This window comes from Tamandua tetradactyla, chromosome 17 (assembly GCF_023851605.1).
Source record: "Tamandua tetradactyla isolate mTamTet1 chromosome 17, mTamTet1.pri, whole genome shotgun sequence".
NCBI lineage: Eukaryota > Metazoa > Chordata > Mammalia > Pilosa > Myrmecophagidae > Tamandua > Tamandua tetradactyla.
In genome coordinates this window covers 379,923-406,378 of record NC_135343.1, presented here as the reverse complement: position 1 = coordinate 406,378, position 26,456 = coordinate 379,923, and the positions used below count along the sequence as shown (strand labels likewise).

Sequence of the window (26,456 nt, the reverse complement as noted above, 5' to 3'; positions counted from 1 at the left end):
AGAGACAGTCCCATAACGGAATTTCAGAGAACTGTAGCTTGAACATTTTTGTTCAAGGCTGAAGACGCATTTTTCTGCACACTGAGATACCATTCACTCACAGACGTAGATAATGCGTTAGCTTTATGTTTGAATTTCAGGTTGCATCTGAAGAAGGCTTTGGAAGTAGTGATAATATACAGGAATGCCTGTCAGAAATTGGGTTGGTGTCTCAGAAGTGTTTTTCCAAAAATAAATTATGCATAGCACGGAAAACCTGGAATTATCTTAAGCAAAAATCTAATACCTAATGTTTCTTAAAAAAAAAAAATGGAAAAACGCATTTGAAGTTTCTGTAAAAATATATGCTAAAGTTTAAAATTATTGCAGCTTAATATCTAATACCAGTGCCTTTTTTTTTTTTTTTTTTTTTTTTTTTAAAGGAAAGACAGAGAGAAGGAAGGAAGGATAGAAGGAAGGAAGGGAGGAAGAAAGGGAAACATCTTTTAAACATTTTCTTGTTTTTATTGTATTTTTGTTTCTCCGTTTTTGTTACATGGGCTGGGGCCGGGAATCGAACCGAGGTCCTCCGGCATAGCAGGCAAGCACTTTGCCCGCTGAGCCACCGCGGCCCGCCCCCAGTGCCTTTTTATGTAAAAAAGAAGAATGCAGTCTACATTAAAATATTAAACCAAATCAAAATAAATGTTGTGAAATACAATGGTATTTTCCTTTGAAAATATCTGGGGAATTACACATTCCAAAAAGAAAAAAAGTAGGTGATAGTATACTTGTTTGCAATATTTTAACAAGATCGCTTGTGACAAAATGTGGGAACAAGATGTGATGATGAATTTGGTCCTGACAAAGGCTTGAGATGGATCAAAAATGAATTAGGCACATTCCCCCAGTCTCCCATTTCCAGGTATACATTTGCACGGTATAGAGAACAGATCACGAATTTCACACAGATGGGTGTTATTATTAATCACGTAAATGTGAAATGAGCATGGGCCTGGGGCGAGATGTATAATTAGCTTCCCCCATTGCTAACTTCCACCTCCTCTCTTTTATGACCTTTCTATCGAATAGTTCTTTTTCCCTGTAATGAACAGGCGGCCCTTCCAGGTACTTGGCTTCCGCTCTCTTGTAATCTAACCCGTCAAGGGCAGAAATCGAACAAATCAAGAAGTCACAAACGGAATTTAGTGAAGCGTGTTGGAAAAGGTGAAAACATAACATCCCTGTTGGCAACTTCAGAGATTGGTGTTTCTCAGTATGGTGACAAACCACAGATAAACACAACCATTGGTCCTGTTTTCAAAGGTAGGGAAACAAAGTCATCACAAGCCTGTAGCTTGGCTCGAAATTCTCCTTCCTTTTCACGATATGGTCCTGAGAAAAAGGGCAAGAAAAAAATGGACATCTCAACAGTTATGGACACCTCAGATGGATACCTCACCAGCCACAAAGACGGGCAGATGGACACTTCAACAGCCACAGAGGAGGGGGCCGTCGCTCCCCAGGAAGACGACACCCCAATGTTGCCTTCACCTTTCATCCTCTCCGGGACCAAAACTTTGAAAGAAGAGGCGCAGGGCTCCTGCCCAAGGAACGTGGCTAATTCTTCTAAATGTTCTACCTTCTCTCAGAATACTGAGGGCCCTAGAGAGGGTCGCCCAAAGCCAGGCTTAGAAGATGCAGCCACATCCTCCAGTTCCTCTCAACTTTGCCTGCGTTATTCACTCCATCTTGCAAATAGAAGAAGGAAGCTCCAAGTCCCAGATATTCAGAATCAGCTGCAGGCACTTCAATCTTTGGATGACTCAGAAGCTGTTCATGCTAACAAGGCCGTTACAATGGTTGATGGTAAAGAAAGGGGACAACCTGCAGGCATCGCTTTTGCGCAGGAGCCGTGTTCCATTGAGAGAGGAATGATCGTCTGGTTTAAATACCAGGAGTATCCGTTTTGGCCAGCAGTGGTAACGAGCGTTCAGGACGCAGAGAAGACTGCCAGGGTGCTCTTGATCAAAGCAGACATGAACGGTGAAGAGAGTGGCTTGAGAGTTCCCCTCCGAAGATTAAAGCATTTTGATTGTAAAGAGAAAGAAAAACTAGTGAAGAGAGCCGAGAAGGGGCACAAGGAGAGTGTTCACTGGTGCTGCTCCCTGATTTCTGACTACAGAGGCCACGTCGGCCGTGGTTCTTTCGTGGGCTCTTTCCTCGAGTATTACGCGGCTGACATCAGTTTTCCAATTCGGAAAGCCGCTCCCGAGGGCGACGTGGGGGACGCCTTTCCTAGGGTGACGTACGACGACCTGGAGGAGTCCGAGGAGGAGACTTCCCAGGACAGGAAGAGGCGCTGCAAGAGGATTCTCCCCGACCGGATGAGGGCCGCCTGGGCCCGGGCCAACCAGAAGCTCGTGGAGTTCATCGTGCAAAGAAAGGGGGCCGACGACCACCTGCTGGACATTTTACAAGGCAGGAAACCGTCCCATTGGCTGAAATCATTTTTAAATTCCAATAAGTGCATGGTCTGCATCGAAACGTACCTTGAAGATGACGAGCAGTTGGATGCTGTGGTCAAACATTTGCAGGAAATCTACAAGCAAATAGACAAGAAAATGCTGAGCTTGATAAGAAATGACAAAGTAAACTTTATTCTCGAGGTCCTGCTGCCAGAAGTCGTTCCTTTTTTTAATAATAGTATCCTTCTTTGTCTCTTTTACCAGTTTTACATTTGAAGACTAATTTGTTGGATATTAGTATAGCTACTGCTGCTCTTTTCTGATTGTTCTTCTCCCTCACTTTTGAAAGACAGTTTTGCCAGAATTCTTGGTTAGCAGTGTTTTACTTTAGTGCTTTAAATATGTCACCGCTGCCTTCTTGCCTCCATGGTTTCCAGAGAGAACGGCATTTAATTGTCTTGAGGCTCCCTTGTGTGTGACATACTGCTTCGCTCTCGCGGATTTCAGGATTGTCTATCGTTGGCATTCGACGCTTTGATTAGAACGTGCCATTAAGGCGCCTGTTTGGAGGCCATCGAGCTTCCTGGGTTAAATGAGTGGGTTTCCAGCCCCGTCCTCTCTGCCCCTCTGTCCTCGTCCCGCTCCTGAGATAGCGACTCTAGCTGCTCTGTACCCGGGTTCTGGAATGCTGCTGAGCCTCGAGGGAATTTTAATTTCTGCCACTGTGGTCTTTGGCTCTTTTTGGCTCTTCTTCATAATTTCCGCCTCCCTGTTGATACTTGGTTTGTGTCCGTCCGCCTTTTTCCTAATTTGGTTTAGTTTTTCGTGTTTTCCTTTAGCTCTTTGAGCATCTTTGGGACCATTTTTAAAGAGTCCTTGGCATGTCCCAGGTCTGTTCCTCCTTGCTGGTGGTTTCTCTTGCTTTACCCTCCTTCTCTGCCCATCCTTCGCCTCCTGTTTCTTTTCTCTGTTTTGGGGCCCACCTGTTGAAACCTGGACATCTTCATGTTTTAATTTGTATTAGAATTTGGACGGAGGTGTCTGTTGCTGAAGCTTTCCTCCTGCCGGGGTTAGGGCAGCCTTCCTTCCTGCAGGGCCAGGAGCACAACGAGGGGGGTGGGGGTTGGCGCGCAGGTTAAGACAAGAAGACCCGCTGGTCTGCGGTGGGCCTGAGCCCCGGCTCTCCTCGGGCTCATCCGTCCCCACTGAGGGTGCCCACGAAGGGCCTCCTTGGCTGTGGTCACGCGGGTGCATGCGGGTCCTGTGGGGCGGGTGCTGGGACGGCCTGACCTCCCTGGCCAGCAGGGCCCTGGGCAGGCTGAGCTCCGGGAGCACCTCCTGCTGCAGTGGGCGAGCCCTCGGCGGCTCAGGCTGCTCCCCGCTCCGGGGTCGGCTGGGAGCTCCCGTTCCATCTCGGCCCGGCTGGTGTTTGTTTCTTCTACCCTGGCATTTAATTGATAGTTTGAGGATAGGTGTCCGGTTGGAAAGGGCGTCTCTTCAGAATGCTGAAGCCACCACTTCGCTGTCCCCAGCCCCAGCCCTGGTGCGGCCTGGGGGCGCGGCCCTCCTGGGAAGCTTGGGGAGTTTTGGGCTGGGAACCTGAGGTTGCCGGGTGCTTTAGGACACGGCTCTTCCCTCCCGATAAGTAAAGAAATTCACATCCTTCAGTTCTGGGGTGTTGCCTGCATTATTTTGACATCCGCACCTCTTTTTGTTTTGAGTTTCTTTTCTGAGCAGCTGGACTAGTCCTCTGATTTCCTAGCGTTTTGTTCTGCCCATTTTTCTTTTTCTCTCATCTTGTTTGTTTTGGGAGATGGCTTCAATTCTATTGTCTAATCCTTCCATTAAATTTTTTAGTTTCTGCTCATTTGTAATTTCCAAGAACCAAATAAAAATTAGCATGCTATTTGTGGATGCACTATCTCTCTTCTTTGAGGACATTAATAATACTTTTAATTTATAAAAATTTTTCCTTTTTTTCCACTCAGTTTGACTTTTCTGCTTTAGTTTCTCACGCCAAAGGTCTTCCTTAGCTGCCAGCTGCACTTCGGAGCCCTGAAGTGGGGGGCAACTCGCATGGCCCCTGGGTTTACGGCAGGGTTCCCCCTTGGCGCCCCAGGACACAGCAGCACCCATAGCCGTCAGAGCCGGGCCGCCACTGTCACTCCTCTCGCGTAGTCGCAGCTGTGCGCTCCCAGGGCTGAGGTCAGCCTCCCTGAGCTGGGGACCAGGCCGCGCTCTCCTGGGGAGCACCAAGGGCATAAGGGGGCCCTTCAGGTGCTGGGCTCCGTGGGCTGAGGCCCGTGGGTCCTGGACTCCCGCTGCTTTCCGGGCATCAGCCTCGTTTAGTGTCCGGCTCAAAGCTGCCGCGGCTGCGAGCGGTGCCAGGAAGCCCAGGAAGCCCAGGAAGTCCAGGAAGTCCCAGGAAGTCCAGGAAGTCCCAGGAAGTCCCAGGAAGTCCAGGAAGTCCCAGGAAGTCCAGGAAGTCCCAGGAAGCCCCAGGAAGCCCAGGAAGTCCAGGAAGCCCCAGGAAGCCCAGGAAGCCCCAGGAAGTCCCAGGAAGTCCAGGAAGCCCCAGGAAGTCCCAGGAAGTCCAGGAAGTCCCAGGAAGCCCCAGGAAGCCCCAGGAAGTCCCAGGAAGCCCCAGGAAGTCCCGGAAGTCCCAGGAAGCCCAGGAAGTCCCAGGAAGCCCCAGGAAGCCCCAGGAAGTCCAGGAAGTCCCAGGAAGTCCCAGGAAGCCCCAGGAAGTCCCGGAAGTCCCAGGAAGCCCAGGAAGCCCAGGAAGTCCCAGGAAGCCCCAGGAAGTCCCAGGAAGTCCAGGAAGCCCCAGGAAGCCCCAGGAAGTCCCAGGAAGCCCCAGGAAGTCCCAGGAAGCCCCAGGAAGTCCCAGGAAGTCCAGGAAGCCCCAGGAAGCCCAGGAAGCCCCAGGAAGTCCCAGGAAGCCCACTCTTCAGCCCGCACGTCCTGCCTGGGGGCCACTGTGTGTCCTGTGCACTGCCTGCCCACCTGGGCCTGCCCGCTGGCCGCCAACTGCCCCCAGCCCCCACCCTCAACTTCCTGGTCCCCGTCTCCCCAGCCCCCCAGCCCCCCAGCCCCTGGCCCCCTGGCGCACACGGGTGCCTTGCCAGTGCCGCCTCCTCTCTGGTGCTGGCGGCTGCAGGAGGGCCCTCTGGACAGTCCCCCAGACCACTTGGTTTGGGGGCTTGAACGGAAATGTAACGAACTGCTTTCCGAACACCAAACAGTGCTCCATTAGTCCAGTCAACTTGAAATGAGGGCTCATATCAAGTGGCTAAAGCCTGCTCGGTGGACTTTTATAGATGGATGCTATAATTGGGGTTTGGAGGAAATATAGAGCATGCAACTGAAAGCTCAAGGACCCTGCAGAAAGTACAGCATCTTATGTGGCAGAAACATCTTGGGCTGCAGATGGCTTTGCAGAGTTCAGGTTGAACATGAGTGGTGTTCGAGAAGAAGGGGCTGCCCTGGGAGTGTCGCCGTCTGCCATGGGGAGCGTCTAGATAAGCGGCGAGGGGCGCCGGCGATGTGGACTTATCAGCAGAAAGGAGCAGAGTGGCTGCTGGAAAGGCGTGGCACTGACAGAAATGTCACAGTCCAACGGGACCTCGCAGCAATGCTTTGTAACATAGAGAGCAAAAAGGGCAAACTGTGGGAAGCTGATCCCCAAATATTTTAATCCCAATAGTTTTAATGGTTGAAATGACAGTGCACTAAATAAATAACTAGTTTCACGATTTTTTCCCCTTCCATCTGCATTTATAACTGGCAATCTTTAATATTTTGTCAAAAACTCTTAAGGTTCATGACAACCACAAGTTTCCTTTGATTATTAGGTCATTTTGCTGGTTTCAGCTTGCATGGTCATTTCCAGGGCCCTGCGTCCTGCACCCAGTGGGGACGACCTGTGTGTTATTTGCCTTCAACTCTGTTCACTGATGTATTAGTTAGGGTTCTCTAGAGAAACAGAATCAAGAGGGAACACTTGCAAATATAAAATTTATAAATGTGTCTCACGTGACCGTAGGAACACAGAGTTCAATATCCACAGGGCAGGCTGCGAAGCCGACGACTCCGATGGATGGCCTGGATGAACTCCACAGGAGAGGCTCACCAGCCGAAGCAGGAATGGAACCTGTCTCCTCTGAGTCCTCCTTAAAAGGCTTCCCATGATTACATTTAGCATCACTAATTGCAGAAGACACTCCCCTTTGGCTGATTACAAATGGAATCAGCTGTGGATGCAGCTGACATGATCATGACCTAATCCTATGAAGTGTCCTCATTGCAACAGACAGGCCAGCGCTTGCCCAATCAGATAAACAGCTACCACAACTTGGCCAAGTTGACACCTCTCCCTAACCATGACAACTGATAACCAATTCATGGGCCTCCCCGAGCCCTTTACAGAATAAACCGACAGTCAATGCCGTGTGGAATTCAGGGGCCTGACTGCATAGTTAGGAAAAGGATTTGGGGGCTTCACTGCTGCTGCTTTTTTTTTTTGATCGTAGAAAATCAAGCATACATGAAAATAGAAGGGCTAGTGCGTGCTGTACCGCGTGCCCCACCCAACCCCAAGGACAGGCCTGCTGTTTTGGTTTCACCATTTCCCCTCTTTGCACACTTAGAAATGCCACAGGAGTGTTTTAAAGCAAACCCCAATGCTGAAAAGCAGGGTAGAAAAGGACAGCGACAGTGCCCTGGTTTCTTATCTGGTGCCAAAAGAATTCATGCAAACTGCAAGCTCCTAAATAAGAATTTCCCTAGCGCCCCCAAACCTCTCCAACCGTGGAGACGCCCTAAGACGGTAAAGCCTGTGACATCGGGGCCCAAGGTGGACTCAGTGAGTGACAGGAAGCCAGATGAGGAGGTTGTCCAACCTCTGCCCAGCCTCCCTCTCCCCCCCTCCCGTCCCCCTTCTCTCCCCCTCTTCCTCTCTCTTTCTCCCTCCCTCTCTCTCTCCCCCACCCTATCTCTGGCTTTCCTACGCTCCTGGCTGCCTTGTCAGGGCTGGGCTGCAGGCGGGTCAGGCGCTTCCCGGCACCAGGAGGTACTGGGGGCCCCGCGGTGTTGGGGGCTGGCTGGGCAAGCCAGGGTTTGCAGAGTCGCGGGGCGCCTCAGGGCCTCGGTGTGGTGCAAGCTGGGAAGTGCTGCCCCTCCAGGCCCGGAATGGGCAGTTTTGGTGACCCGGCCCCCCACTTCAGTCCTGGAGGTGGCCCCGCGTCTCTGCTGGCAACACCCCCCCCCCCCCCCGCAGCGGCCAGGCTAGGGTCACATGACCCCTGCAAGTGTCCCCATCAGGCCGCCTCCCCTCTTTCCTGGGCGCCGGAGACGTGTCTGCCCGCCCCCGAGCTGCCCCCCGCGCGCCTCAACTTTCCCTTCCAGCTGCACCCCCACCCCCCATCCCCCCAACCCCCGCCTTCTCCCTGCGGCCTTTCTCGGCTGTGTTGCCGGGACCCCGGTAAGCCTGAACTTGATCTCTGGCCTCTGATGGTCACGGTCCCTCACCTGGAGTGAGGCGGCACAGGAGGCCCCCCTCGGGCCGAACTCCCTCCTGCCGCCCGCCCCGTGCGCCCCCATTCATGTCCGCTCCACCCGGAGGGAGGGCGGGAGCTGACCGGGGCATCTCCCTGCAGCCCCAGGCGATGGGGTCAGTCCCCCACCTGTGACTCCTGCCCACCCTCGCTCTGACAGCAGGTGGGGCCGAGGCTGAAATTGGGCAGGAGAGAAAGGGCAGGTCTGAGATGGGGACGGGGCGGGGGCGGGGAGGGGGGAGCGCGCCGGGAAGGCGGAGCACGGAAAGCCGTCCCCGAGCTGGGGCTCTACCTAGCGGCGGCGCTTTGACTACCCGGGCAATTCGGCACCGCCGCACGGCCTGTGAAGGTGGAAAGATCTTTGCGCTCCCGACACTGCAGTGTGCATTTGCCACGAAGGCCTGCCCGGCGCACAAGGGGTGGTCCTGCCATGAACGGGGGGCCGAAGCTCACCCACCTGCAGGGGCCACCTCTGAGCGCGACACGCCCGACAAACGCTGTGTGAGCCGCGGTGGGGACTCACTAGGACAGGTGGGGACGCAGGGACGGGGGGACGCAGGGACAGGTGGGGACATAGGGACAGGAGGGGGTGCAGGGACAGGAGGGGACGCAGGGACAGGTGGGGACGCAGGGACAGGAGGGAACACAGGGACTGGAGGGGTGCAGGGACAGGTGGGGATGCAGGGACAGGAGGGGCACAGGGACAGGAGGGGACACAGACAGAAGGGGGTACAGGGACAGGTGGGGACGCAGGGACAGAAGGGGACGCAGGGACTGGAGGGGGATGCAGGGATAGGTGGGGACGCAGGGACAGGTGGGGACGTAGGGACAGGAGAGGGTGCAGGGACAGGAGGGGACGCAGGGACAGGAGGGGACGCAGGGACAGGTGGGGACGTAGGGACAGGAGGGGACGCAGGGACAGGAGGGGACACAGGGACAGAAGGGGGTGCAGGGACAGGTGGGGATGCAGGGACAGGTGGGGACGCAAGGACTGGAGGGGGATGCAGGGACAGGTGGGGACACAGGGACAGGTGGGGACGCAGGGACAGGTGGGGACGTAGGGACAGAAGGGGGTGCAGGGACAGGTGGGAATGCAGGGACAGAAGGGGACGCAGGGACTGGAGGGGGTGCAGGGACAGGTGGGGAGGCAGGGACAGGTGGGGACGCAGGGACAGGAGGGGACGTAGGGACTGGAGGGGACGCAGGGACAGAAGGGGCGCAGGCCACAGGCCGGAGGGCAGTGGGCAGCGACACGGATGGCGCCGAGTCCTGGGTGGGTGGGGGGAAGGCTTAGGTGACGGTCGCGGTGACGGTGAATCTAATTAATATCACGAATTATACATAAAGTGATTAAAATGGGGAATTTCGTGTTCTGTAGATGTTCCCACAATAACTTTTTTTTTAAAAGGACCCGCCTGGCAAAAAGCAAGCACCCAGAGGGCGGGCCGCAAGGCCTGGGGTGCGAAGAGGAGGAAGAGGGGACCCGTCCGGGCCCAGCCCGCAGGCGAGTGAGGAGGGTGTCTGGTCTTCTGCGCCCGGAGCTCCGGACCCTGGCGGGCGGGGCTCGCATCACAGGACCTGGGCGGCGGTGGGTGGCCCAAGAGGCTTCCCTGGGCGGTTTCTTCAGTAAGTGCTGGGCGGGTCCACCGGGCAGCGCTGCAGTGACCAGAGCTGCGCGGTGTGCGGATGGGGATGCGGATGCCGGTAGGGCGCGGTGCAGGTGTGGGTGTTGGTGGGGGTGTTGGCACGGGTGTGGGTGCGGGTAGGTGTGGGGCGCGGTGTGGGTGAGGGTGGAGGTGTGGGGGTGGGTGCGGGTGGGGGTGGGGCGGGGGCTGCCTCCCGCGTCGAGGCTCGTCGGGGAGGGGGAGGCGGGGAGCGGGCCCCGCCGAGACCCGGGCGCACACAGCCGTCCCTCCGCGGGCTCTGCGGGTGGAGGAGGCGTTGCGGGCGGGGACACGGAAGGGACACGGAGGTGGGCACCACAGGTGCGGGGAATGTCTCAGGCCCGGCGAGAGCCAAGGGCAGGGCGGGGACTTAAGCGACCGGAAGCGGCCCCGGCGGGCAGGGTGGGCGCCCTGCGGGAGAGGAGGGGCTCAGCCCTGGTAGCGGGGCGGGGCCGGGGCCGCGGCTCCTGGACCTTTGTCTCTGCCCCGAGAACGAGTGGGTGGGGAAGCAATGGCTGTGGGGGCCTGGCCGTGAAGCCGGCTCCGGGAAAGGGGCACCGCACCCCACGCAGCCCTCGCACCCAGCCTCGCACCCCCAGAGGGCACCTCCACCAGGCCTGGAAACTGGGCCCCTGGGGTCTGGGCCTCCAGGTCTGCGGCGCCTCGCCTCGGGAGACCCCGCCGCCTCCGAGAGGGGTCGCGGATGAAAGCCCCTGACCACGCCCACGGCGCCCCCCGCGGGACTGCACTAGGATGCCGCTGGGGGCTGTGTACCCCCTGCGCCCCCTGCGGCCCCCTGCGCTTGCCCGTATGCCCGGAGGGTCTCAAATCTAACGGTGTCCTGGGCTCGGACCCGCCTCCCGGGTGGGCGCGGGGAAGGCAGGACCGGAGTGGCGGCTGCGCTTTCCTCTCCCTGGAGGGCCTTCGCCCACTGCAAAATTTTTAAACAAATGGCCAATGTTTTTTTTTTTTAATTATTCCTACCTTCCAGGACTTTGCAATCTACCAATATAGAGATTTTTTTTGCACGGGCAGGCACCGGGAATCGAACCCGGGTCTCCGGCATATCAATATCAATATATATATATATTATATATATATGTTTTAACTTTTTTAATTGTATAGTACACATATACACAAAGCAAAAAAATAAAAAAGCACTAGTTTTCAAAGCACTCTTCAACAGCTGGTTGCAGGACAGATCCCAGAGACTGTCATGGGCTACCATACGATCCTCTCATATTTTTCCTTCTAGCTGCTCCAGAATAAAGGAGGCTAAAGGGCTTAAATATGTATTTATCATCACAATCGACTGTTTTCTTTCTTTTTTTATGAACAATAACATATATACAAAAAGCTATAAATTTCAAAGCACAGCACCACAATTAATTGTAGAACATATTTCAGACTTTGACATGGGTTACCATTTCCCAATTTTAGGTGTTTACTTCTAGCTGTTCTAAGATACTGGAGACGAAAAGAGATATCAATTTAATAATTCAGCATTCATATTCATTTGTTAAGTCCTATCTCCTCTGTATAAAACTCCACCATCACCTTCGCATATCAGTATTTTTTATGAGAAAAAATTTAGAAACCATCTTATTTAATTTAAAATAGCAAAAAATTAAAAAGTCAATGCATTTAATTTCCAAAAAATAAAACACCAAAGCACGTGTTTTCAGCTGGCTCCACCGCTCTGATTCCCGCTTGCTCCCGCAGCTTCCCCCAGGCAGCAGCCTCTGGTGCCCCCTTCTGGACGTTTTCTGTGCACTGCCCGTCCTTTATCAAGTTCTATCTTTATACAAATACGATCATGCTTTTTCAGTCCGCTGCAGCTTGTGTTTTCACTTGCTCACATCACAGCTGTGGCTCCATGTCAGTGCAGACGCATCTACCTCATTCTGCAGAGGGTGACGTTTTAGGGGACCCCAGAGTGTAACCAGCTCTGTTGGTGAGCATTCTGGTTGCCTCCGGATCTCTGCTCTATAAACAATGCCATGTTATATGTCCTTATCCATAGGTCTTTACATAGCTGTGGTAATGTCTTTGCTGGGTGAATTCCCAGAAAAGAGATCTCAGCTCAAGAGCATGTGTGTTAAAATGATGGTAGAGACTACAAAACGGTGCCACAAAAAGGCCTCACCAATTTACACCCCTGCCAAGGGCTCACCTCACTGGTCCCTCCTCCTTCCTTGGGCCTCAGGAGGTAACACAGGAGCAGGAGCTTCACCCTTTCCCACAAGAATAAGAGAAGCAGAGATGCAATGTAGCTAGTTTCACATACCTACACCCTAACTGCTTATCATTTTACTCTAAATCCCTTCACGGATCACACTCACCTGTGCTGTGCCCATGGGAACGGATGCTCTTGAAATGTTGGGTTTTACGCATGCTTTTTGTCTTGTCACTAAAAACAAGTGCATTTTACACTCTAAGGAATGACTTCTGCTAAGGCTGTAATTTTGACTTTGGTTGTAGTGCCGCTTTATTTATAATTTCCCTATATTTTAAATCTAATATTTTGAGGAGGTGACACGCCGTGGGGCTCACAGTCTAGCAGGGATGGCCGTGCTTGTGAAAGTCTCTCCCCCGCCCCCCCCCGCCTCTAGTTCCCACACCCCCTTGGCCCTGAAGCTGTGTTCTCAGTGTCTTAGGTGTTCTTCCCGAGTGTGTGTGCAAATGCCAGCAGCTGTGATGTGGCTGTCATCATATTCTTTCACCTGGAACTTTTTTTCAGCCTATCGTTTTGTTTTTTTTTACCAGCAAAAACGGATATCTTACTTTGCTTAGAGGCATATTTAAATGAAGTATCTATATAATCATTCTAAAGCCAGTGCAGAGTAAGTTTAATAAACCATTTAAAATTAAGGCAACAAGGGGAAAAAATCTACAAATTCAAATAGCAAAGTTCTTAAATTCTAAGTATTAAGCACTAACTTAGATACCATTTGATCAGCTGTCAGAACTGAATGTTCTCAAAATATCAAGTAGAAAGTTCTTACAAATATCTGCATTGCTATAGTAATGACCTATGTTACTAAATAAATTTCTGATTTCAGGAAAATATGAAGATACAAATATTTTTAGAATTATCATATGGAAAACTTAACCACCTAAAATGGATATCTTAGCTTATCTATAGGCATATTAAAAACATATATATATATATCTAAGTAATCATCATAAAGTCTGTTTGTACAATATGCTTCATAAACCAATTTAAAATTAAAGCAAAGGAAAAAAATCCATAGATACAGATATGAGTTTCTTAAACTCTAAATATTAAACACTATCTTAAATACCATTTGATTAACTATCAAAACTGTGTGCATTCTCAAAATATCAAGTAAAAAGTATTATAAATATCAACTTTGCTATAATAGTGAGCTATTATTTTCAAATTTTTGATTTTAGGAATTTGTTTTATCTAACATTACTATAACTGCCTATAGTTTTTTTTAATCTCAAAAAAAGTTTATTAGCATGATTAGAAACATTTTCTTGAATAATGACAGAGAGAAAGAATTTCTAAACATGGAAAAATATCAGTAGCAATTCCTTATAACCAGTATTTGGAACTGAATGGACATTCCCATTTTATTAAAGACCATTTATTGGTTTCATGTAGAGTCATGTCTGGGAATGAGTCCCTACTGCAATTAAGTATAAAAAATATCTTCCATCATACTTGGAGTGTGACCTGCATTACTGAGTAAAGGACTGATAAGAATCCTCGAAGAGCTGGGTTTTTGTTTTTTAAAAACATTCCTTTTACACACTACAAAGAATTAGTATTTTGGCTTTTTGAATTCCTGCATGATATTTAGAATGGCAGACCCCAGAGGCCCCCCTCACGTGACTGTGACCGCAGACCCTCTTCTGGAGGAGCATTCTTGGGGTGGACGCCACGTGCTTTTCCCGGCTTGAGGTCAGAGCCACGCCGTCCACCACGGAGCTGTGACCGCGCGTCGCCCGCGCACAGCGCCGCAGTCTGCTGAAAGCCTCGAGAACACAGCCAGCTTTTCTGAATGGTCAGCGGACTATTCGCTTGTCCTTGCCAATTCTGTCCCTTGATTTCCAAAGTTTCTGATGTTTTCTCCCACACCGCCGTTTTCCACAGAGGGATGAAAGGGCAAGACCAAGGCCGGGATGGCCCTGCCTCCTGGCTCCAAGACACTTCGGAATCTTTTATCAAAGTCACGGGCTGACCGCGGCGGTCCAGCAGGCTCAAGCAGCTGATGGCATCCTGCCGGAACCCTGTGTTCCGCCGCTCGTCTGTACCAGGCACCCTGTACTTCTTTTTCTGAGGCTGCCAGAACACGGTTTCAGATCGCTCAGTGGCATAGATTTCTTCAGAATGAGGGCTCCGGATTTTTGTGACTTCTCCATGCCCAGCACCTAAATCCAGAAGTCTGTGGGTTTTGCGGTCTGGATTAATTTTAAGCAGTCTCTGAAATTGATCTGGTGAAAATACAAACATTGAGCCTCTTCCTAGCAACCCACTCACGGATGTCCTAGACGCAAACAGGCTAGAAACAGATGACACAAGAGAATGATATGATTGTAAATAACCAGCCTGATTTCTCAATGCTGTTGTTCGAGAAGATCCATGTTCCTTGATCAAGGTAACTCTGAACAAAGACAGCCTGGAGCGACTCTCATAACTTCTCTCTGTTGCACACATACCGCTGCTGCTTCTCCTTCCCGCCGCCGGCTCGTCATGCCCACGTACAGGGAAGGGGAGCGGGTTCCGCCGCATCCACACCCTGCGCGCCAGCCACGCGGACCGGCTCGGGCCAGCCAGCCTCCCACAGTGTCTGCGGGGCCGGCCGCGCGCTCAGATCACTGCCGCACCCCGCCTATAGGTTTTCTTTAATTAATTTTTTTTTAAAAAATATAACAAGCAAACAAAAACATTCTTTTTTTTTTTTTTTTTTTTTTAAGAGAGAGGGAGGAAGGGAAGGAAAGACAGAGAAGGAAGGAAGGATGGAAGGAAGGGAAACATTTTTAAACATTTTCTTGTTTTATTATATTTTGTTTGTTTGTTTGTTTTTTACATGGGCTGGGGCCGGGAATCGAACCGGGGTCCTCCGGCACGGCAGGCAAGCACTCTTGCCCGCTGAGCCACCGCGGCCCGCCCAAAAACATTCTTAACATATGATCAGTCTGTTTTACATATATAATCAGTAATTCACAATACCATCACATAGTTGCATATACATTATCATGCTCATTTCTTAGGACATTTGCATCAGTTCAGAAAAAAGAAATGAAAAGACAACAGAAAAAAATTCATGCATACCATACCCCTTACCCCTCCCTTTCACGGACCACTAGCATTTCAATCTACTCAATTTATTTTAACATTTGTTCCCCCTATTATTTAATTTTATTTGGTATGTTTTACTCATCTGGTGATAAGGTAGATAAAAGGAGCATCAGACACAAGGTTTTCACAATCACACAGTCACACTGTGAAAGCTATATCATTATACAATCATCCTCAAGAAACGTGGCTACTGGAACACAGCTCTATGTTTTCAGGTAATTCCCTCCAGCCTCTCCATTACATTTGAATAACAAGGTGATATCTATTTAATGTGTAAGAACAACCTCCAGGACAACCTCTTGACTCTGTTTGGAATCTCTCAGCCATTAACAATTCATTTTGTCTTCTCTCTTCCCGCTTTTGGTCGAGAAGGTTTTCTCAATCCCTTGATGCTGTGTCTCAGCTCATTCTAGGATTTCTGTCCCACATTGCCAGGAAGGTCTACACCCCTGGGAGTCATGTCCCATGTAGACGGGGGAGGGTGGTGAGTTTGCTTGTTGTGTTGGCTGGAGAGAGAGGCCCCATCTGAGCAACAAAAGATGTTCTCTGGGGGTGACTCTTAGGCCTAATTTTAAGTACATTTGACCTATCCTTTGTGGGGTTAAGTTTCATATGAACAAACCCCAAGATTGGGGGCTCAGCCTATTGCTTTGGTTGTTCCCACTGCTTGTGAGAATATCAAAATTTCTCCACTTGGGGAAGTTGAATTTTCCCCCTTTCTCACCATACCTTCAAGGGGATTTTGCAAATACCTTTTTATTCACTGTTCAAGTCCTTCTGGGATTTATTGAGGCATCACTCTGGACAAACCTACAAAATCTCATGCCCTGTTCAAGGCTATAGTTATTTAAAACCATTTTTTTTTGTTGCTGTAAAATATAACATATATACATACAAAGAAAAGAAAGAACAAAGCAACAATTTTCAAAGCACACTTCAGCAAGCAGCTACAGAACAGTTCCCAGAGTTTGTTATGGGCTGCCATGCCCTCAATTCAGCTTTCTCCATCCAGCTGCTGCAAAACACTGGTGGCTTTATCAGAGTCATAATGACGGAATCATACAATTTCTGTCCTTTTGTGTCTGTCCTCAAGGCTCATCCACATTGTCTTATGTTTCAGGACATCATTTTGTCTAAATGTTGCATAATATTCCATTGTATGTATTTACCACATTTTGTTTATCCACTTGTCTGTTGATGGGCACCTGCATTATTTCCATCTCTTGGCAATTGTGAATAGTGAACATCAGTGTGCAAATGTCCATTCGTGTCACTGCCCTCAATTCTTCTGGGCATGTACCGAATGCTTGTATTGCCAGGTCATAGGGCAACTCAACATTTAGTTTTCTGAGGAATCGCCAGACTGTTTTCCAAAGCAGCTGAACCATCTACATTCCCACCAACAGTGCATAAGTGTCCCACTTTCTCCGCATCCTCTTCAACATTTATAGTTTCCTGTTTGCTTAATAGCAGCCATTCTTATAGGTGTGAGGTGGTATCTCATTGTAGTCTTGATCTGCATTTCCCTTATAGCCAATGAAAATGAGCATCTCTTCATGTGCTTTTTAGCCATCTGTATTTGCTCTTCCAAAAAGTGCCTATTCATTTCCTCTGGGCATTTTATAATTGGGTTGTTTGTTCTTTTGTTGTTGAACTGTATAATTTCTTTATGTACACAGGTTATCAGGTCTTTATCTGATATGTGGTTTCCAAATATTTTCTCCCATTGTGTTGGCTCCTCTTCACCTTTTTAACACAGTCCTTTGAGGCACAGAAGCTCTTGATCTTAAGGAGTTCCCATTTGTCTATTTTTTCTTTTGCACCTTGTGCTTTAGGTGTAAAGTTTAAGACGCTACCTCCTATTACTAGCTCTTGAAGACATTTCCCTACATTTTTTTTTCTAGAAGTTTTATGGTACTGGCTCTTTCATTTAGGTCTTCGATCCATTTTGAATTAATTTTTGCATAGGGTGTGAGGTAGGGGTCCTCTTTCATTCTTTTGGCTATTGAAACCCAGTTCTCCCATGCCCATTTACTGAAAAGACTATTCTGTCCCAATTCAGTGGATTTGGGGGCCTTATTAAAGATCAAATGTCCATAAATTTGGTGGTCAATCTCTGCACTCTCTGTTCCATTCCAGTGCTCGGTCCTGTCTTTGTGCAGTGCCATGCTGTTCTGACCACTGTGACTTTATAGTGAGCTTTGAAGTCAGGAAGTGTTAGACCTCCCACTTCATGCTCCTCTTTTAGGATATCTTTAACCGCATGGGGTCTCTGTCCCTTCCATATGCATTTGATAACCAGCTTTTCCAAGTCTTCAAAGTAGGTTGTTGGTACCAACTATAAAGTAGATTGTGGGGATTTTTACTGGTTTGTATTGAATCTGTATCTCAGTTTGGATAGAATTGACATCTTGACAATATTCAACCTTCCTCCATGAGCATGGAATATCTTCCCATGTATTTAGGTCGTTTTAAATTTCTTTTTAGCAGTTTTTTTTTTGTAATTTTCTGTGTATAAGTCCTTGATATCTTGGTTAGGCTTTTTGCTAGATACCCGATTCTTCTGGTTGCTATTCTGATTGGAATTTTTTCCTTATTGTCACCTCAGATAGGTCATTGCTTGTATGTAGGAACATTACTGATTATTGTACATTAATCTTGTATCCTGCCACTTTGCTGAAGTTCAAGTAGTTTTATTGTAGATTCTCAGGTTTTTCTAAGTATAAGATCATGTCATCTCCAAATAATGAAAGTTTTACTCTTACCTTTCCTATTGAATGCCTTTTATTTCTTTCTCCTGTCTAATTGCTCCAGCTAGTACTTCTAATACAATGCTGAATAACAGTGGTGACAGTGGGCATCCTTTTCTCATCCCTGGTCTCAAGGGGAATGTTTTCAATTTCTCACCATTAACTATGATACTGGCTATGGGTTTTCCATATATGCCCTTTATGTTATTAAGAAAGTTTCCTTCTATTAGTAACTTTTGAAGTGTTTTTATCAAGAAAGGATGCTGGGTTTTGCCTAATGCTTTTTCAGAGTCAGTCAATATGATTGTGTGATTTTCCCCTCTTGATTGGTTTTGATTCCCTTTTGATTTTTTTTTATCAGGAAAGGATGCTAGATTTTGTCAAGTGTTTTTTCAGCATCAATTGATATGATCATGTGATTTTCCTTTTTTGATCGGTTTCAATTTCCCTTTGCTGTTTTGAGTTGATTGATTTTCTTATGTTGAACCATCCTTGCATTCCTGGTATGAATCCCACTTGATCATGATGTATAATTCTTCTAATGTGCTATCAGATATAATTTTCTAATATTTGGTTAAGAATTTTCGCATCTATGTTCATTAGGGAGATTGATCTGTGTTTTCTTTTCTTGTATCATCTTTATCTGATTTTGGTATTAGAGTGATGTTAGCTTCATAAAATGAGTTTGGTAGCATTCTTTTTTCTTGAAATTTCTGTAAGAGTTTGAGCAGGATTAGCATTAGTTCTGTTTGAAATGTTTGATAAAATTCTCCTGTGAAGTCATTTGGTCCTGGGCTTTTTTTTTTTTTTTATTTTTGTGGGAAGATTTTTGATGATTGATTGTATCTCTTTACTTGTAACTGGTTTGTTGAGATCTTCTATTTCTACTCAAGTCAGTATAGGTAATTCGTGTGTTTCTAGGAATTTGTCCATTTCATCTAAGTTGTCTAGTTTGTTGGTGTAGAGTTGCTCACGATATTCTCTTATGACTTTTTAATTTCTTCGTGATCTGTGGTAACAACCCCCCTTTAATTTTTGATTTTGACTATTTGTGTCCTCTCTTTTTTCTTTTTTGTTAGTTAGCTAGAGGACCATCAATTTTATTGATTTTCTCAAAGAACCACCTTTTAGTTTTGTTGATTCTTTTTTGTTGTTTTATTGCTCCCTAGTTTGCTTATTCCTGCTTTAGTCTTGTTTCTCTTCTTTTATTTGCTTTGGGGTTAGTTTGCCATTCTTTCTCTAAGTTCTCCAGGTGAGCAGTTCAATACTCAAGTTTTGCTTGTTCTTGTTTTTTAATATGGGCATTTTGGGCAATAAATTTCCCTCTTAGCACTGCCTTTGCTGCATCCCATAAGTTCTGATATGTTGTATTCTCATTATCATTCATCTCCAGATATTTACCAATTTCTCTAGCAGTTTCTTCCTTGATCCACTGGTTATTTAAGAATGTGTTGTTTAATCTCCATATATTTGTGAAAGCTCTGCTTCTTTGGTGGTTATTAATTGCCAACTTTATTCCATTGTGATCAGAGAAGGTGCTTTGGATAATTTCAATCTTACTAAATTTATGTCCCAGTATATGATCTATTCTGGAGAATTTTCCTCGTGCTCTAGAGAAGAATGTGCATCCTTGTGTTTTGGGATATAATCATTATATATGTCCATTAGGTCTAATTCATTTATCTTATTGTTTAAGTTCTCTATTTCCTTGTTGATCCTCTGTGTGGTTGTTCTATCTATAGCAGAGGGTGGTGTATTGAAGTCTCCCACTATTATTGTTGATATGTCTATAGCTCCCTTCAGTTTTTCCAATATGTGCCTCATGTACTTTGGAGCTCCTTGATTGGGAGCATACACATTTATGATTGTTACTTCTTCCTGGTGAGTTGTCCCTTTTATTAACATGAAGTGTCCTTCTTTGTCTCTTATGATGTCTTTACATTTAAAGTCTAGTTTGTCTGCTATTGGTATAGCTACTCCTGCTTTCTTTTGGTTACAGCTTACATAGAAGATCTTTTTCCACCCTTTCACTTTCAATCTGTGTCCTGGAGTCTGAGATGTATCTCTTGTAAACAGCATATAGATGGATTATGTTTTTAGATCCATTCTGTCAGTCTGTGCCTTTTAATTGGTTGATTAGTCATTAATATTCAAAGTAATTACTGTAAAAGCTGTTCTTAATTCTATCATCTTGTCCTTTAGTTTTTATTTGTCAGATTGTATACTATTTTCCTTTTCTCTCTCTTTTCCTTTAAATTACCTTTACTCATACTCTTCAGTTCTTCAATTCCTGACCTCCCTCTCCTGTCTTTTATTATCACCTGACAGGGCTCCTTTTAGTATTTCCTGTAGGGCTGGTCTCTTGTTGACTAGTTCTTTCAATCTTTCTTTGTCTTTGAAGATTTTAATCTCTCCCTCAATTTTGAAGGATAACTTGGCTGGATAAAGAATTCTTGGTTGAAAGCCTTTCTCATTTAGGATCTTAAAAATAGCATACCACTATTTTCCTTCTTGCTTCCATGGTGCCTGTTGAGTAGTCTGAAGTCAGTCTTACGTGTTTTCCTTTGTACGTAGTAGATTGCTTTTCACGTGCTGCTTTCAGGACTTTCTATTTCTCTTCAACACCTGACAATCTGATTAGTATGTGTCTTGGAGTGGGCTTGTTCAGATTGATTCTATTTGGAGTTCGCTGGGCCTCTTTGATTTGCATATTCCTATCTTTTATAAGGGTTGGGAAGTTTTCTCCAATTGTATCCTTAACTAACTTTCCTAACCCTTACTCTTCTCTTTTCTTCTGGGACACCAGGGATTCTATCTTTGTGCACCTCTTGTTGTTCATCATTTCCCTAAGATCCAGTTGCATTTTTTCCATCTTTCTTGCAATTTGTTCTTTTGAATAGTTTAGTTCTATTGTTCTTTTAGTTCATTTATTCTTCTTCCTGCTTCTTTGAATCTGCTGTCATGTAGATTTATAATTTAATCTACTGTATCTTTCATTTCTGTGAGATCTGCCATCTTTCTATTTAACCTACATCTTCCTTATGCTCTCCTAGTGTCTTCCTGATATCCTTTATATATGTCCTTGAGTAGTTGTTCCATATTCTGTGTCTCAACTGGAACTTTGATTTGGTTGTTTGGCTGTGCCATTTCTGCTTGGATCTTCATGAACTTTATGATTTTCTGTGTTGGAGGGCACTTGATTATCTTGATATGGTTATTTTGCAAGCTGGTTTCCTTCATTCTTCTAAAGTTTTGTGTTTACTTGGTTTTTACTGAATGTTTTCTTTTGCACTTTGTTTGTTGGTTATTCTCTGGTACCCGGGGACCTGCAGTCCTGTGTGTTTTCTCCCCATCTCCTATCTTGTTTCACGGAGCAGGAGTGAACTCCCTCCACCCCGCCCTTCCATCTTCCCGGAAGTCTGGTGAATGATTGTTTTTTAATTTATCACATTAAACCTGCATAGAAGTGTTTTTAACCTCCTTTAAAAAAAAGCGAAGCCCATCTTTTCCCTGAGAGGGAATTTAAGTTCTGCCTTCTGACTTCCCATGTCTTCTGCTCCTGCCTTGTGGCTCGAATCATTCAATAGCTGTTTAACCTGCCCCTTCTCTGGCCACTCACTGTGCGCGCTGGGCGAACTTGATGGTGAAAGATCCAGCTTTCGTGAGCCCTCCTAAAATCACATCTGCATTTAAAAAGGATTATGTGCTTGGTACTCTTATAAAGGATGTGTGGAACCAGGTGTGACTGCTTCCCACCTCATCCCACTGCCCCTGGTCTCCACCGGGACTGGGCAGGCGTAGACCCCACTGGCACCTGCAGGAAGCCCCCGGTCTCGCCCATGCCAGGCTGGCCCCAAATATTTCCAGACCCAGTGGTCCTGGTCGGGGTGGAGCCGCCACATCCAAGTCTCTGAGACTCACAAGGCTCTGCTCCCACCAGTGCCTGCTGCCCACTGTCCTGGGAAATACTTGAGGCTGCATTCCCCCAGTCTGCTCCTGGGAATCTGGGTCTGTGGCACTGTCATGAAATAAAAGATTCATGTCAAGGCAGCTTGAGGGGTGCTCTCTCCTGCACCCCTCCAGCGCTCAGGTCACTCAAGCTTCCAGAAGTTCAGGAATCACAAACACCATCAGTTTCCGTGTTGCCCGCACTTACTTAAAGTGATGGGATCTCTGGGAACACCTTGCTAACCTCAGGCCTTGGGGAGTGCCAGGGGTTGGGGTGGAGTGTGTAGGGTTGGGGGCCAGGAGCTTGGGCAGGTGCAGTGGAGGTGACTGAAATGCCACGACCTTAAGAAAGAGTTAAGTGAAGCCCCCGTCCCCCTCCACTCCCTCCTGGACTCGTCAGGGTGGAGAACGTGAGCCAGCCCTTGCCCTAACCCTGGCTCTGGCCCCTGCTGCCACTCATGCAGGAACACTGTGGCTGTCCTGCAGCCTCCTGTGCCCTGGACCCTGCGCCCCCCGCCAGCCTTGACCCCCTGAGGTCCGTGCTTCCCCTCGACCCCATGAGTGGCGCCCCATCCCGGGCGGGCCAGGTACAAGGGGCCCCGGGAGCCCCAGGACGCGCAGCCAAGGCTGCCACTCTGCCGGGGTGGGGGCGGGGGGGCGTCCATCTAGCTGTGCTCGTCACCCTTGGAAAGGGGGGCCCCGGACAGTGTCCTGTGGGCCCCAGGCAGCTTGTTGCTGACCGCGGAAAGGGACAACGACCGAGCAGTGGCCGTGGCCGGGGCGAAGCCGCGGCGGGAATGGCCACCAGGGGCGACTGGGCTGATGCCACCTACAGCTTCGTGTCATTGCCGCGTGTCCTGTGAAGGTCACGGGCTGCTGGCACCGCCCGGCCACCACTGGGCACTCAGAAGTGAACAGCCGCTGCTTCCAGGCCACAACTGCCCCTGCTGCCCGGCAGTAAGAGAGCCCTAGACCAGGCCCTGCGGCCACCTGGGAGCCGCTGGCCCACCCGGAGGCGACGGCAGAAACACACCGCAGTCCCTCCCCCCACCCCCCACCCCACCCCAGACTCTCCCCCCCAGTTCACCAGGCCCCTGAGCCCCCACCCGACTCCCCCTGGGCCCCCAACCCTCCCCTGAGCCCCCTGAGCCCCCCGAACCCCCCACCCTCCCTCTGAGAACTCAGAGTCCCCTCCAGACCCCCAAGTCCCCCCAGTGCCCCCCGACCCCCCAGCTCCAGGGGTCCTGCCGGCTTTTAACCCAGGCCCCTGTCACGTCCTCTTTAAATGGACTCAGGCGTATCTATTTGTTGAAAAGAAACATAAATACTTAGCCATTTAAGGAGGCTGAGGGCTCCTTTCCCTTGTTTGCTGTGGCCTTTCCTGCCTCTCTCGGGTCCTGGCGTCAGGGCGAGGTGGGGTTTGCACAGGCCTGGAAGGGCTCAGCCCAGGCCAGAGGGGCCCCAGGGATGCCGGCCCCCAGTCCCTCCTCGGTCTCACCAGAACCACTGTCCAAGCGTGGCTCTTTGGAGGTGTGTGTGTGTGGTGTGTGTACACGCATGTGTGTGGTATGTGTGTGGTGTCGTGTGTGAACATGTGTGTGAGTGTACATGGTGTGTGCATGTATGCAGGTGTGTGGTGTCTGAAAGTGCATGCCTGGCATGTGTGTGGTGTGTCATGGTGTGTGGTGTGTGTGCACGCATGTGTGTGGTGTGTATGCACACGTGTGTGGTGTGTCATGGTGTGTGGTGTGTGTGCACGCATGTGTGTGGTATGTCATGGTGTGTGGTGTGTAAGCCTCGATAGGCTTGTTATGAGTGATGATGCAACAGAACTCATCCCCACTGTTTGGGGACACTCGTCCACACCTCTTGGGGAACCCTCCCCCTGCCAGGGCCGAGACCCCGAGCGCCAGCCCAGCTCACCCAGCCCCAGCGGTGGCCCCACTGCTTCACCCTGCCTGGGGCAGGGGACTCCTCCGGGCGCCAGCTCTGCCCTGGGGGCCGCGTCTCCCACCTGCCAGGTGGACGTCCTGGCTGCCCCTACACCAGCGTGTCTCTGCCCCTGCCCAGCTGGGTGCCCATGAGGGCAGGTGGGGGCCACGGTGGGCAGAGGCCCCTCCTGAGCAGTGCGAAGGTCTCAGCGCAGGGTGACCCGCCCGCTGTGCGCCCATGTGTGGGGGGAGGGTCCCAAGCAGCTGGGCCCTTGCCAGCATCCCCCTCTGGTCCAGCTGTGACACCAGCTGTCAGCACAGGAACCCCTTCATGTCCTTCCAGAGCTCTTCCAGGCCATGGCTGAGGCGATGAGTGACGTCTGACCGGGGGCGCGTCCCCTGCCCGGCCACCTCTCGGGCGTTCCCACCCTCTTCTCGCTGCGACTCTGACAGAGGGGGCTGGGCTGGGCCCCCACCCTGCAGCCCCCACCTTGCAACCCCCCACCCTGAGGCCCTGCCCGTGGACTTCCCAGTACCTGGGCTTTAGGCCCTGACCCATTGGGTCCCCTTGGTCTCTGCGGCCGCCAGGGGCCATCCACCCCACGCACATCCGCCGTGGACACAAGGATGGGAGCAGCTGTGGGCTGTGGGCAACTCCAGCATCAGAGACACTCAGGCAGGAGGAGGTGGAGAGCCAGAAGGCACCACCACCCCTTCCCTTCCACCCAACTCTCCCCGCGGGCCCAGCCGCAGCCTGCATGGCCAGTTGTGATCAGCGAAGGGTGAGGCACGAGCTTGAAAATGGGGTGCTTAGAGCCAATGAGCTGAGGGTCCCTGGGAAAAGAGAAGACAGGAGAAACTTCCCTGTGACACTGACCACTTGGCAGCTCGAGGCCCAGCTGTAACAAGAGGGAAGGGCCTGTGCGAGTCTTTCGTGGGTGCAAGGCCTTCAGTGTCCTGCAGGGCGGGCTGGGCAGGAGTCGGCACGGCACAGAAAGGGAAACTGAGGCGCAGGCAAGGGACGCGGTTGACCACCAGGGTCTGAAAGCGGGGTGAAGCCCTCTGTCGGGGAGGCGCTGGGGGCGGAGGGCGGTGGCCACTCTCCCAGGCAGGCAGGTGGCTGCAGGGGCGCAGGGCTGGCGCTGACACCCTAAGGGCCGCGGGCCGCACGCGTTGGGCCGGCCCGGTGTAAGGACCCAGACACCCGGGAGTGGCGGGGGCCGAGCTGGGCCTGGCCCCGGGGAGGGAGCGGGTCCGCGGTCTGGGGTGGGCCGGGGGCCGCGTGACCCCGAGCCGCCGCCGCGCGCGCCCCTGCCAGCCGCGCGCCCCCGGCACATCCGCGCGCCCCGCCCCGGCTCCTCGCGCGCCCGCTCAGCTCGGGCGCCCGGCGCAGAAGGGCCAGCTGGACCGCGCCCTGCTGGGGGCGCCGAGGTCGCCAACGCCCATCGCCCGCCCGCGAGTGACGTGGGCAGAGGGGAGCGGCTAGGGGCCGCTCGGGAGTGGGTGGTGCGGGCCCCCCCCACGGGGCTCCAGCTGGGGCCTGGTTGGCGCGGGGGCGCGGGGGCGCCGGCGGGCATGGTGAATGCGCCGCTGGAAACGGCCGCGCGCTGCCCGGGCTCAGTCTCGCTGGGCCGGAAGGAGCGGAGCGCGCGCGGGAGGCGGGCCGGGCTGTGGGACTCCCCGTCCCCATGGACCTGCGGGGAGCAGCGGCGGGGCGGACGCGGGGCCTGGGCGGCGCGGGAACCACCTGCCCGAGGCCCTGGGGCGCCCACCACGCGCAGGGGCCTGGCAGCAGGAGGGGCCCCCGGCAGCCTCGCCCTGACACCTGCCTCGGTCCTGCAGCCAGGGCGTGGGTGTGGGAGGCCAGAGCCTCGACAACCCCGGGGGGCATTTTGTAAGTTTGCGGGGCCCCTTTTTTTTTTCTTTTTTTAACTGAATATTTAATACGTTTATGGGAATGGAAGGAATCCAAGAAAGATTAGAATTTTTGTACTATACATTGGACATTTATGTAAAAGATGTTACTACATGCACAGATAAACTGCTCCATTGTGTTGGGAGGTAATTTTTTCTTTGTGGTTCAAATCATTATCTCCCCAAACTGTACCCTTCATCTCACTGCACCGCTGGACAGTAGAGCTGTCCTCCATCACGGTTAGAGGAGCCCACACAGGCTGGCGGGGCTGGCTGTCTTGTTCCGTGGGCGATCGGCAGACAAGGATTTTTACTACTGATTTAGTAACAAAGATAACTACTAGCGCAAACCTTCTATTTATTAATATTATTAAAACGGCAATAATAGAAATGAAAGTCACTTCAATGAAAAAGGCAGGAATGGGGTCATTAAATATAACTAAATACATTTGAACTATAAATACCATGTATTTCATGATTAGTATCAGGTAAACTATGTATCCATAATTCTGGTTGAGAGAAAAAGGTGAGAGAATTACAAGAAGACAATTGGATGTATCAAGTCCATTTTTCAAACAAATCCTTTGAGAAAATCACTTAAATCCTTTTTTATCAGCGATTTCTGTTGGTTCTTTTGTTGGTAACCCATTTATGTCTGCAGCTTACAGTCTACTTTGCCTTTATTTTTATCATTGGATTCTTGTATGGCTTTTTTAGGCCATATAAGACTAATGAAAGGGGAAATCAGAGGGTGTGTGCATGGCTCCAGGTTTTTGCCGCTCCAGAGCTTCACGGGAACGGCGATGCGAGGCAGGCATGGCGCTGTCCCAGGCTCAGGCCCCTGAACTCGGGCTCCCCACGAGGCTCAAGTGGAAATCTTTTTTTGTTTAATCTGCAAGTGTGGTCATTACTGTA

General features: G+C 50.0%; 1 protein-coding gene across 1 annotated transcript; it reads left to right on the top strand.

The window, feature by feature from the left end:
* The first annotated feature begins 642 nt into the window (after positions 1-642).
* On the top strand, positions 643-3,746 carry LOC143661457 (putative PWWP domain-containing DNA repair factor 4). The gene has a single exon (XM_077135069.1). The coding sequence runs from the start codon at positions 1,398-1,400 to the stop codon at positions 2,721-2,723; it is 1,326 nt and encodes a 441-aa protein (XP_076991184.1). The 5' UTR covers positions 643-1,397; the 3' UTR covers positions 2,724-3,746.
* The last annotated feature ends 22,710 nt before the right edge of the window (positions 3,747-26,456 follow it).

Coding starts and splice junctions, on each gene's coding strand:
- LOC143661457 (XM_077135069.1), top strand. CDS start 1,398: ATGGACATCTCAACAGTTATGGACACCTCAGATGGATACCTCACCAGC.